The sequence below is a fragment of the Mytilus trossulus genome, chromosome 1 (genome assembly GCF_036588685.1).
Source record: "Mytilus trossulus isolate FHL-02 chromosome 1, PNRI_Mtr1.1.1.hap1, whole genome shotgun sequence".
Classification (NCBI taxonomy): Eukaryota; Metazoa; Mollusca; class Bivalvia; order Mytilida; family Mytilidae; genus Mytilus; species Mytilus trossulus.
The window spans coordinates 29,448,970-29,462,976 of NC_086373.1; the positions used below are offsets into that span (position 1 = coordinate 29,448,970).

At 32.9% G+C, this 14,007-nt stretch overlaps 1 protein-coding gene across 1 annotated transcript; it reads right to left on the minus strand.

Moving 5' to 3' along the window:
* Positions 1-5,195: 5,195 nt before the first annotated feature.
* LOC134721020 (uncharacterized) lies at positions 5,196-12,089 on the minus strand. The gene is made up of 2 exons (XM_063583678.1): positions 11,804-12,089; positions 5,196-7,143 (listed from the first exon to the last, which is right to left on the minus strand). Exons 1-2 carry the CDS (start codon positions 11,950-11,952, stop codon positions 6,258-6,260), a joined length of 1,035 nt encoding a protein of 344 aa, XP_063439748.1. The 5' UTR covers positions 11,953-12,089; the 3' UTR covers positions 5,196-6,257.
* Between the last annotated feature and the right edge of the window lie 1,918 nt (positions 12,090-14,007).

The window sequence follows — 14,007 nt, forward strand, 5'->3', positions numbered from 1 at the left end:
GCAGCCGGATTTGTCTATAACGATTTTAAAGACCCTAAATATAAGGCTGCCAGATTTGTCTATAACGATTTTGAAGACCCAAAATATAAGGCAGCCAGATTTGTCTATAACGATTTTAAAGACCCAAAATATAAGGCATCCAAATTTTCTATAACGATTTCAAAGACCGAACACCTGTAGCAGTCTCCAACTTAATACATTCTTTGGAATGGGAAAGTTTACAAATTAGAAAAAAAACGGCTAGATTATCTATGCTATATAAAATTAATTGGGGGTTAGTTGAAGTTCTAAAGGACAATTCAACAAAACTTGATAGGGGGGAATACAAATTTAGGCAAATAGCAACCAATAAAGATTTTACTAATTTTCATTCTAGTCTCACACTATTTCTTATTGGAATTCACTATCTGAAGCCATAAGAAGAAGAACAACAATAACAACAACAACAACAACAACAACAACAACAACAACAACAACAACAAGGAAGAACAAGAACAAGAACAAGAACAAGAACAAGAACAAGCAAACGGATACATGCGTAACGATATATAATAATCGAGGAAGACGGACACATACGTAACAACATATTACAATCCAGACCAATGAACACATACAAAACAACATATAATAGTCCGGGCACACGAACACATACGAAACAAAATATGATAATCCAGGCAAACTTAAAATTTTAGAGTTTCCTCGTTAAGAAAGTAAATATGGCTGGTAATCAGGATTTTCTTTTTATTTTGCTTATCTGTTTTTATCTTGACTTGATCGGGAGACCACCGTCACCTGTATTTTGTAAAACATTAGTAAATGGCACTAAAACTTTAGGATAAGAATTTGAAGGATAACTGCATGATAGGGAGGGTAGGTAAATATGTAACAGAAGTAGTTTCCGTCTATTTTGTATTGAGATTCGTCACACAAGTTATGTACAGATAGTGTTATTCAGGTTTTTTTTTGTAGGGTACGAGTAGTTTCCTGTAAAATTACTTACCTACACATGAATTTCTTTCATTCAGCAAATTTATAGGGCAATGTCCATTAACCGTGTCTAAGAGCTAAAATAAAAGGCCAATAGTCGATACTGTCCTGTTGACAACTAATACAAGTTTCTAGTGGAAACATATTTTTTTCTGGTGCCAATAAGCCGTCACCCCAGTCGTCCAAATACAAATATATAAATAAAAAAACCGACAAACATGGTAGAACATTTAGCCATCACTGCTCAATACTATATAACAATAGATCCTCCGGATATTTCAATGCAAGTATCTTTCTAGAAAAGTCAGTCATTATGATTATGTAGGACCACTTTTTACATGAACTCGTAACTGAATCCAAAGGCACTAATTCAATTGACGAACATTGTCCTTTTCCTCTGTCATATTTTTGTTTTCAGCATTTTGAAATATAGATGAAAATTTGACATGATTACTGTAGTTGCGGTTATGTACTACTTCTATAAGATGTTTTCATTGGGTTTGCCTAAACCATCAATGTGAAGTTCAGAATAGACAAAAAGTATAACAATGTTTTAGCAATTTTAGTGATACAGTACAGTCTAGCTTAAACTATACAATAATAGATAACCAGAAGTAAAAAGCGCACCTTTTAATTCTTTAACATTGACATTTAACCTATGTTATCATAAAGTGTTAGGGTTTCGATAATTTGCATGACAATTTGATAATGTATCTGCAAATATCATCCAATTGTGCAGTTAAAACAAAAGATTTACGAGTCATTTAACGTTATCTTCCAAGGAGTATATCTCGGTACATTGGACTTAGTTTAAACATATTTATTTATAGTGGATTGGGAAACAAGTTTTGCAACTTATATTAATCCCTTTCCACTTTGCGGGTGCGAGTGTTGCCTTGTAGCGGCATTAGCCTACTCTTTTTCGAAATCTACAAGGGTGTCTTTAACGTGCAAGAGATATGACTTTCTATCTTAACACGGGTCAGCCATTTATCGTCCCCTTCCGACGGACTATCATCGTTTCCTCAAGACCATACTCGCTAATGGTGTCAAGGGAGAGCCGAAAATTGAGTTCCTGAAATTTTCATCCCAGATGGGAATCGAACCAGGAACCTTTGTGCTAGTAGTCCGATGCACTAACCACTACACCACGGCTCTCATACATTGGACTTGTATGTCCGTCATATGACGACCTTCACTGGTCTAGACCTGTGTAATTATTTATGTTTGCATGGACTCCCAGCGATTCCATGCAAGCTTGACATTTTCGTATCATATAATATCATATGTTGACCTATATCTAAAAAGGTCGTGATCACAGGAAGATTTTTCAAATTCATTACATAAAACGTTACGTCGTATGTTACCGCGTTAACTTTTTGAAGTACAAAAAATGGTATTTTTTTCTAAGTTTGTATAAATGTGTGATTACTTTTTTTTTTCGAGGAACCAATGTGTTTAATGAGAAACTATTTACATTACACGTGCATGTTTCATTAGAATATGTTATTTTGATTGGCTAACAGCAATCTTGCGTCATTCTGAAATTAACCCTCATTTGACAATTCAATATACAAGTTACATGAATGATAACAGAAACACCATGCATAAGGTGCACAGGTTAATTAAAGAAAAACTTGATAGAAATCGTGTATTCATGTTCTTAGCAAAAAAATAATATTGAATGCTTCTTTTGGTAAATTCATATGGTTGTAAAAGCGTTGACTGTGCACACATTTGAGAATAAAGCGTGCACACATTTGAGAATAAAGCGCGGAAGGTTGTAAAAGCGTTGACTGTGCACGCATTTGAGAATAAAGCGCGGAACACGTTTGTTTTCTGTTGTGTTGGTGTACTAAAGTCGTTTGTCTGGTTTTTTTTCAGCCATGACGTTGTCAGTTTTTTTTTCGACTTATGAGTTAGAATGTACCTCTGGTATTTTTTGCTTCTCATTTGCTCCCTAACAAATCTACAAAAAGAAGCATTCTATTCTTTAAGTGTATATATATATATAATCTTTCAAATTAAGGCAAGGGGCATAGTGCATATATATATATTAAATGACTGAATAAATAGTCAACGATAAATCTTACGGGGCGATGGATCATATAAACATGATGCAGTACACTACATAATATAATATATATATATATATTGATTATGATAAGATGTCTTCAACGTAACTATTTGTTGTTCTTTATTTGTTCTTAAATTATTTCGGCATTCAGTTAACAGATTTTTAGATTTTCCCAAATTTCCATCTAGCTAAACAACATATATAATAGGTATAATGTTTGTTGATATCACCAATCTCTTGTGCCAATCACTGGCCACTATTTGGAATAATAGGCATGTTATAGGTGATATTCTTTTTGTGTTCTTTTAAAATAACATTTATCAGAAAGCTGGTCACAAACCGTTTAGAAAGCCAAACATATCAATTTGGAGAGAACCAAAAACAAAGCGATATAAACAGAACTATACCGTTTCAAATCTCTACACCAGACATATTCAGGCATTTAGAAGGGGGGTTCCAATCATATGTTCCCATCCAAAAGCGATGATTGTCAAGGTTCCAACCCCTAGATAACCCTCTCCCCGGATCCACAACGGCTGCATTCCACTTTTTATGCACTGCATGATACTAAATGTTGAAACACACGGCATATGTCATTATATATCTATTGTCACTTCGTGATGCTTCTGCCACAGGCGTTCGATCCTTGCAGGTGCCTAGACTGTCTCAAACACGGTTCACAGACGTAAGAATACCTTTTCTACTAGTATAAGGACACTGAGTTCTATAGGTAGGTACACGATAACACTTCCAGTGACCAACAGTTATTTGAAAACTGTTGGTATTAAATTCAACTGTGACTACAGTCACAAGTCTGTTTACAATAACAAAATATTTCTTGGCCTATTCAAGCAGCAATAGCACACTGTTGGTAACCATATATTAGTAATTTCCAAAGGCAAAAGAAGTTTCTCTTCTAGTTTAAACAATATCTATTCAGATAAATTAATATTAAACGATTTTAAACAATGAAATAATATAAAGCATTCAGAAAGTTTCTCTTTTCTGTATCTCTATAGTTTCTTGGTGTCCCGCTGTGAATTTGTACCCCATACTTTAGAGCAGTATGAAGTATACAAACAGTAAACTACTGTTTTGTTTACTGCTTATGAATTTGTTTGGGTAGTCACTGATGTAACAGGAAGGTACTAGTAGTTTTATATGAGCCCTATAAAACCTGTCGAGGGGCATACTATTTTGACCTTGTCTATGCGTTCGTCCATTCGTCCGTCCGTATATATGGTTTGTCCGGCTATCTTCTCCTACAGGATTATTTTTCTACACATGACAGAGGTGTGCATGTCAACAGATTTTTTTATTTTTTTTTTAATATTCTAAAAATGTCAGGTATTCAATATTTTGTAGGATGTTTCTACACGTAATAGAGGTGTGCATGCCCAAAAGATATTATTTTCATAAAATGTCCGATATTTGGTTAATGGTACACACTTGCTGCATAAAGAGATAATGGTTTGTCCGGCTATCTCCTCCAATACTTTTTGATATACAGCTTTGATATTTATTTATTATTCATTAGACCAACTAGTGAGTAGGGACTGAAATGGTATGCAAATTGAGATGTACCGACAGCAATGTAGATTTATAGAAAATATTGTTTAGTGTAAGTCGTTCCTATCAAACTTACTAGCTTTATTATAAGACTTCAGATTGGACATTGTAGATTGAAAGTTACTGGATCTTGGCCTAGAGGAGGTAGGGCCTTAAAATAGTCGCCAAACTGATTTCTATAGACTTGCTACGTGTCAATCTAATTAAAAACCGATCTATCATCGCTCTCGTTTTCTGATATGTCGCGTGGGAGCACGCGACATATCAAAAAACGGGAGCGATGAGAGATCGGTTTTTAATTAGATTGGCTACTTGTCCCTCCCTAATTATGTATTTTTTTCAACGTTGCCCCTTTAACAGTTTTACTGATATAACTAGGAGATTTCCACTATATTGACAGCTGCCTTCTTCTTATTCTAGGGAAGATACATTTTCAAATTATATTTTAAACGACTAATATTTCATCAAATTTAATCGTTTTCCTCCACACAAAAATATACTGTAAGATGCAAAAGTTTAGAAAAATACAAGAAAAGAATCATTGAAAGTTAACTCTATTCCACCAAAAAATAATGTTTATTGATAAGTTATAACAAAATAAAACAATATGTATATATAATACATGTACAAAATATGGGAAAATGAAATATGAAAATTAAGTTATTTATCCGGTACAGTGCATTAGTACTGGTTTCAACGCTCGCCCGTTACAAAACAAGCGCGGTAAGTATGGGGGCTTTGAACGAAATCAAATACTCATCAAATAATTTATCAACTATTCCTTTTTTGCATGATATTTCTAAGCAAGCAACAGTTGTAAATTTATCATACAACTATACACGAATGTTCAAGCACTGGATGATTTTTATATTAAACAACTACTGCAGAAAATATATAAATAAAACATTTGGTAAATGTGTCCTTTTGTTTGTACATACAGGAATAATGTGTCCCAATTGTATGCGTAAGTTATTGATTGTGCACGGATAACTAACAGAATTAGCTTTAAGAATGTTGGCTTTAATAATTCTCCTTTTTACTCCATATAAGTTATTTGGAAATCTCTGGTTTATATGTGACGTGCCATTTCAATCTTTTTCACATTTTATTGCTCATGATTTAAAAGTAAATTTTTGAAAATCTTATCGATCCTCGTTATTTTAATAGTTTTTGCAAGAAAATGGAGCCAATTTTACATTTTTATGAACTATATCGAGGGAATTTTACTACTTATTTATGACAGTCCTTTAAAAAGCTTGTTATTTGAAACAGAGCAGCAAACATTCCAAAAGCCACTTCTGTTTTCATCCAGTCTTTGACGTTTACTTTTATGTTTGACATTCACATTTGAAATTTGAAATGAAATTTTCTCAGTTTTAAATCTTTGTTATTCTGAATCCACGTTTTTTGTAAATTCTATTTTGTCTTCTATGTTGTTGCTCCCTGGCATATTAAACTGAGACTTGACAACACATAAATTACAATTAATGAAAATAACTACTGTTAGATATTAAAAAAATTGATTTACTATCTAATGCAGAAAACTAATTTTACGAAACTCTGATATCACAAAATTTATCACAGAATGTATAGAATGCATTTTTTCTTCCGTTTATTTCCAGTTTCAAAAGTTTTCATCGTCGGAGGAAGAAGAATCCCCACTCATCTGTCGTCTGCGTTCTAAAAGTCCGCGCAGTTCCTGTGCCACATGACCAAGACGTCTGCCTAGATCTCGAACTTCCTGTAATTGTTCTTGCCTCCGACGTTCTCTCTCATGTTGAAAATCAGCAATGTCTCTACGACCTCTGTCAAGTTCTGATGCAAAACTGGTCATCATTGCATCCAACCGATTTCTACTGTCCCTTAACCTATCTCGAATATTGACGTTTCCTCCTTGAAAGCTGCCATTTTGAGTGTTTGTACCAGTGTTCCGCCTGGCAGCAGTTGTTCTACCCTGTGCAGTTCTCCTATCAGAGTTCTGATTTACTATACTTGGAAGAGTAGGAATGCGCCTTTGTCCTTGCCCCTGTCCTTGAGGGCGTGTCGAAGATGGTGGTCTAGGCGTAAAAGGAGACGATTCAACTATACTATTCCTACTAGAATTTGAGTTATGTCTTCGTGCAACACCACTGGCACGAGCGTTTGTCATTGATCTAGGCGTGTCACTAACCGACGGTGTTCGTCTGTCTGTAATCGCCGGTAAATCCTCATCAACACGTACCCTATTTGTCGGTCTATATGGCAGACCAGTCCTTGTGTATGTGGTGTGTCGGTGTCCTCCAAGTGACTTTAAAGTTCCTTTCCAGTTGCAAGATTTTAAATTGCATTTAACTTGTTTATTTCCAATTATTTCGTCTAGTTCATTGTGTTTCCGATACGGACCGTCAACTCGACACACGGGACATCGTCCATGATTGGCTTCCGGGGAACTCGTGGTCCATGTGTAGATACACGAGTAGCAATACTGATGATTGTTCCGACATTTTTGTGGTTCCTTTAGGACTTGGTAGCTGAAAAGTAGTACATACAGTGTATTAGTGGCTAAAACTTCAAATGTGAGCGAATAAAACGTCTGGTAATGTAGCATTATAAGTGTTGTGGTGCGATATCAAAAAGAAATGTGTTTTATTTCCAAATGATATGTGATATGATTCTTAAATGAGATGTTGTTTGATTTTGATTTTGTTATGAAAAAGTACAAAACAGCCTATATGAAAAATAATAATAATAATTTATTTTATTTGTGTCACATACTTGTCTACAGATTTTTATACAGATTATATAATATACATTGCACAATAATAAAATAAGACAAATGATTTTCTTCACAAATACCCAGCATAGAATGGCTTATGAGACACTCTATATATATACAAATATATATCTATTTAACAAATACAAATTGAAAAACATAGTAAAATGTTTAAAAAAAATAAATTATCAGGATATTTAAAGGGAAACTTCGCAAAAATATCAAAAATTGATATTATGTCCATTCTGTATAAAAAGGCTCAAATTTATAGATATTAAAGTTTTATTCCGCTAGATAAGAGATCAACATCGATTTTAAATTTTGAGTATCAATTTTCTACGCTCCGCCATTTTGTAACCTTCTACAATTATAATCACGATATGTCTATAAAACACAAAGGACCAAAACTACAGTAACCGATGTAGTCGTAATTGCGTGTCGATATCTTGTCAATCGTACGATCGTTTTATCTGACTAACTATAAACTTGATACGGAAAATGTTCTTATTTTTTTTTAAATGACCATTATTATATATCTGTTATTTTTAAACTGTTAATATTGGAATTAGTTAAAAAGTCAAAGTTCAAATAATAAATAAGTGTTCCGTGAAAATTGTTTTCAAAAATCTAATTCGTTCATAATTCTTTAAAGTAATAAACTTTATTCAAATAAATTCGGATCTTTCCTCATCTGATCACCACCATCGCTAAAGGTATTACTCCCAAAGGTATTGTGAGGGGTGTGAGGACTCAGGTGACACGTCCAGGTATTCAAACAAGCGATTTCCTGTCGGGCTTGCAAGTTCATGCATCGTTTCACTTCTGTAGGTATTGATCAGTGTACACGGGAGACTTATAACTTTCCATTTTGAACTATCAGGTGTATAATACACATCAGATCTGTCTTGTGTGTCCGAAAGTGATATGATGCCAATAACTTAACTCGTACGCTTGTTTATAAATAACATTTCTGGTGTAAAGAATATTATTTATGAAAATATAAAAAATACCACCAAAAAAAAAGATTTGAAGAAATAAAAATCTATATACATATTTTTCCGAGGGTTTATTTGGGAAAATGTAATTTGTCAATAGTAAAGGACAGACTGGAACATACCAAAAATATTGATTTAAAAAATGTACGCACTTGTCGATGTTGGCTTATACGCCTGGATAGAAAGTTACGGAACTATAGTGCAATTTAAAATATATACATGTATCAGACTATATTGTATACCAAAAGAAGAAGAAGAAGAAGAAGAAGAGAACCAGGTTGATTTAAATACAGGTCGATATATATCTTGCTTTGGTTCATCGAAGTTATGAACATAGCAAAATCCCAGTTTTATATATCAATTAAATTTTTCTCGAATAAAGGAAGAAATTCGTCATCATCACAATTGTTCCGAGATTCAAGTAAAATATATGCAACTGGACGTACACTAATAATCCCAAAGGGGTGTGAGTATTTTCTAGGAAAACTATTGAGTATTAAAGTTTCAAATCAATTTCGGGATTTATTTTCTTTCTTGCCGTGATATGATAGCAATTTAAAACTGCTTGTCCGCTTTAGCTGTATTCTTGCCATTTGAACAGCCTTATAAGTACATTCAAAAATAGGGAAGGATGACATAAAATTCGTTGTCTTTTGTTTTTGAACATCGTTGGTCAAATAGATAGAGTATTATACGTTGTGAGACGAGGACTATATCAACAAATACTCTAAATACAAGTGGAAGTTTTCGTTTTTTTGCAATTTGAGAGTAAATGATGTATCAAACGTTCAAGAATACGCATGTAAAATGTGTCACTGGATTTAAAAAAATATCAATCTCAAAACCTACTTCCGTATGGAACTTCTCCTTTCAGTGACCTGCAAATTTAACAGATGATACACTTTATTAAGATTTACATGTTCAACAACGACCCACTGCTCTACATGTGTTACTGACAGCCTAAGATAGTAATTCTTCTGTTAGGTCAATTCTCTTTCGAACAATACCAGAAAACATGGAAAATAAGTTCTTTAAATTTTGACTCTGGAATTAACACCATTTTTTCGTGCGACAAACTTTATTTCTGGCGATGAGCAGACATGGGCGGAAAACAATAAACAGATAGGTTTAATATTTGTTCATTCATTTAACATGTATAATATGAATACGATTGTACTTAAAAAAATTTATATAGTTAGTTTCAAGAACAACCGGGTTCAGACAAACTGTTCTGAAATCGATGCGGTTACTAATGCATTCACCCAATTCAATATTACCATCAAAGAGAGTAAATTCGTGGCAACAAAGACATTCCGTTAATAACGGCATAAGTATGCATTTAGTACACGAACACCAATCTGTGTTTTAAAAACTAGCGATGGTTGCTAAGGATATCTTGATTTCGGGAACTTTCTGCAGCTTCCATTTCATGCAGCTCTTCTTCGGTATACTCTGGCTCTAGTGCGTACCCAAAATGACCATACTCGTCAAACTGACTGGAACCACTGTTATAGTACTATCATTCTCCGAACAAGACATTTTTAGTTATGATTTTATGATAAATTTTTGGACCATTTTATAAACTGTTCTATAAAAACAAGCACGCAAAAATCATAAGATAGAAATATAAGTACTATGTGAGTAAAGTTAATTGAATCATTTAAGTTAATATCCTTTGGTCTCGAATGTAGTTAACTAATAAATGTGTTTTATAGGATAGCTCAAATCCTCATCCAAATAATATAATCTAGTATATGTAATAACCCCTTCCTACTACACCGAGTTTTAATGCCACGCGGTAGAAATATTTTGGGTACCAATTAAGTAGTTGAATGAGTAATAGATAACAATAATTAATCATAAATGTGCAAAGATTTAAAAACAATTTTTTTCTTAGTTCGTACATATTATACTCCGCTTCGGTAGAGTTATCTACTTATCTTCAGATAGTTTCAGATATCTATTAATACATGGCTTTCAAAAGTCTAAATGTAAGTGTTCTCGTACATTTTTTGCCTAATAAAGAAAATCAAAATGCTTTGGTAAAGCTATTTCTAATTTCCCCTTTTTAATGAGACATAAATCAAGGACAAGAGGTGTATATCATTTCATTCTGACACATGAATTAAGTTTCCCGTCTTTAACCGAAAATTGTTTATTACTTAGTAAATTAATATATTTGAATTGAAATAAATGATACAGCAAATATAATTAAATAATTCCACGGCGATCTATTTTTATTTGTCACAAACTTGAATTTGTATTATAGAATTGTTTTTTGAATGCTCCGTTGTTTTATAATCCACTGATCCGAATAGACAGTCACACCTGGCAAGGTGTGCCCTAGAGGCGTGGTTAAATACCGAAGTGCAAATAACAATTTACCTTTCAACAAGCCATCTACGAGTATTCAATTTGCCACAGAACCGTGAATACACACATCGTATAAATCTAGTCATAGCAGAGATAGTAAAAGGTCAATAAGAGTACACCAACATATTGTCTTTACAGATTATTGTACTTTAATTTGTTCACCTCATATATCAGTCCGAAAATGCATTAATTAATAAATTTATAACTTTTTTGGTTGTCTACAGAAATAATTCGAATATATACGTTTAACATAGAAAATTTATTTCACGAATGTGTACAATTGCACGTCTGTGCGTCTTATCTTCTTATTATCGGATGTTTATTAGATAAACCATAAGTCATCGGCGCGCTTACGATTACGTTTAAATATCATTAAAAACCAAGACTTTTACTGATTGTATTTTAATTCCCGGCATGCAAAAACCAGGAGAAAACGTCACGACCTACAGGAAGTAGTTAATAATTTTTCATTAATTGTTGAATTTCTCCTTTATTACTGGACATATAGCGATAAAACTTTGTGAATATATATATTTTGTCATAATGAACATATTTAAACCATAAGTAAAAAATCGCGAATTTTCCCTTTAATTAACATATGTCTAATATATTGAATGCTAGTTGTCTAATGCACGTCAGTTTAACTCTGCTGGAAGGTTGCCGCATTAAAACCACACCACATCTCCTGATTTTATATTATCAAGCACATCGAGCTTGCACTTTATATATACATAAATGAGTAAGATGCACTTCACTTCATTATAACAGTTATGAGTGCATGCTTTAAAAAGGTAGATGACGTAGATGATATTTTGTTATAAAAGCACATATATATATCTTTATATGATAGACTATAATTAAAGCGAGTCCTTGGCCAAAGGGCCTATTGGTTATATCATAATATTTAATATGTTTTGGTCATCTGTCAAATGTGTAACACCATTCGGTAACTTTGCCACATTCTACATATATAGTCATTTAAAGAAATAATTAATATGTTAATCAATGATATACTGTATACACTGTCATTTGTAAATATACTTTACATACCAAATTGAACATTCATAAGCTTCCTTTTCTTCCTCTGTGAGATCAAGAAATATATCATCACTATACCCTCCAGGTTTCACTCGAGGCTTGGGGCATGATAACTGCAGCAGGACCTCCAGGAGGCCGATAAGGGGCTGGACATCCGACATGGCTTGTCCTACCCCTTCGCACACTGTAGATTTGAGAAGGGTCACGACATTGTTTTTAACAATAATCGTACAGGAAATACCTCATTTTTATTGGCAAAAGTCCCAGGCGTCTATGGTTTCCTTTCATGCGACATCTACCGACCATTTCTCACAGGTAAATATTGATTTTGAACGTCATTGAATTTTTAAAGGTTCTCAAATCTATTTATTGTAATGGTTTATACAAGTCTGAATCATAATTTAAAATATAAAATGCGGATTATAAGTAAATAATATTTCACAATTTGACGAACACGGACTATTTTAATTATAATGGTTGATAATTTTAACTTTAATTCAAATAACAATTGTTATTTCATAATAACGTGTGTTAGAACATACACACTATCGATATCTATATGCTCTCTGTTTCAGCTCGGGGTAAAACTATTAAGCATAAAGGACCAACCCATGGTAAAATCAGTATAAATTACTTTCCCTATTTTTCTATTCTGTATTTTAACCCGTTTTGTTAATTCAAATCATATATAGGCACAGGGATATTATATAAACACTAAGAATATAACACATGGAATTGACAGTGTTTGATCTACAATAGTCAAAAAGAGATGTCACTGCTCATATAAAAAATATAAAGATATGAATACAATAGTTATAAATGCTAACAGCGTTACCCGGATAGTCCATCCTTTTGTTTATAAGCTTGATAAGTTTGATCAAGTTTGCTGCATACGTATATATTTATGATATAATTCGTAAGTTCGTGAAAATTATGTTTGGTCTATTTCGGTCGAAAGCTTTCAATTTTTATTCTCTCTCTCGTCATTGGAATTGTGCAATTGAAATAAAAGTGAAATTCATCACCAATATCTACTGAATTCAACGTTTTTCTTAAACAAACCCCCAAAATAATTTGCAGTATGTGACCGACAGTGGCATAATGTATGAAAATTTACACAGACTAGAGAAGTTTGAAGCAAACTGTGGGTAAAAAGATCATACCAACTTTTATATATAGTTATAAGCATATTTCCTTGTTAGGCCTTGTTATGCTGTAAAACAACTATAAAAACATGTCTTTTGAGTTAATAAAAAAAAAAGGAACAACATTTTTGGCCTCTAGATCGAATGATGGAATAACCATATACATATACACGAATCTTTTTCAAATGGATATCATGCCTAACATATGACTGGTATGAAAAACCCAATTGTATAATTCAGATTGATTGCTAGTTTCTTTGCTAATTTGTCTAAAATTGATTTTAAAATTAGATGGGGATATAGTCTTGCACGAAAAGGACCACACAATGAAAAGCAGGTAACACGATCTTTATATCCCTGTTTCATGCAGTAAGTATAAAATGGATTGTCAAATGAGTACCAAATCAGGCAAATGATTTGATAAGACAGTATATGATCAATGAAAATTGGCCACAGGCACTTCCAATGGCAAAGCATGGAAGACTCAGTACAGATTTCACTTAGCATATGACACTTCATTCTTTTTTAATTCTCATCCATTTTCAATTATTTTCTTTACTGAAAAAATTTATACTATCTCACATTTTGTAGAGGAACGATTATACCATATACTAACGGAAATAAAACTATAAGAGTAAACAGATGGAAGAACTATTATTGTAACACTTAATTCCCATGTATGACCATATTAATTTACTGATGTACAGTTTGTTAGATATAATTGTTGAACAAACATGATTTTGATGTTTAAAAAAATCTGCAAACTGCACGACGGCGTGTTTTTATATAGTTTGTGTGCTTTCCTTGTCGAGCCGACTGTTTTTATGATATGGTTTTTATGGACATGTGAATTGACAACAAAAAAACATCACAAAACTCAGTCAGGTAGTGAAAATTGCTGTTAGAAAAATATTATGACGACTAAAGAATTTAATTGGTGTGGTCAAATTATGGAATAAAATTAATGAAGTCAAAGAAATCCTCTTAATTTTTTAATTCTGCAAATGTGTTATTTGTCTACTAATTTTATCCTTGGTTAAGAAAAAATTGAATGTCGATAATGTGTTACCT

What these genes read in the sequence shown, in the direction of transcription:
- LOC134721020 (XM_063583678.1), bottom strand. Translation starts at nt 11,952, where the DNA reads ATGTCGGATGTCCAGCCCCTTATCGGCCTCCTGGAGGTCCTGCTGCAG. An exon ending in GCTTATGAATGTTCAATTTG is followed by an intron (nt 7,144 to 11,803) that starts GTATGTAAAGTA and finishes ACTACTTTTCAG; the next exon opens with CTACCAAGTCCTAAAGGAAC.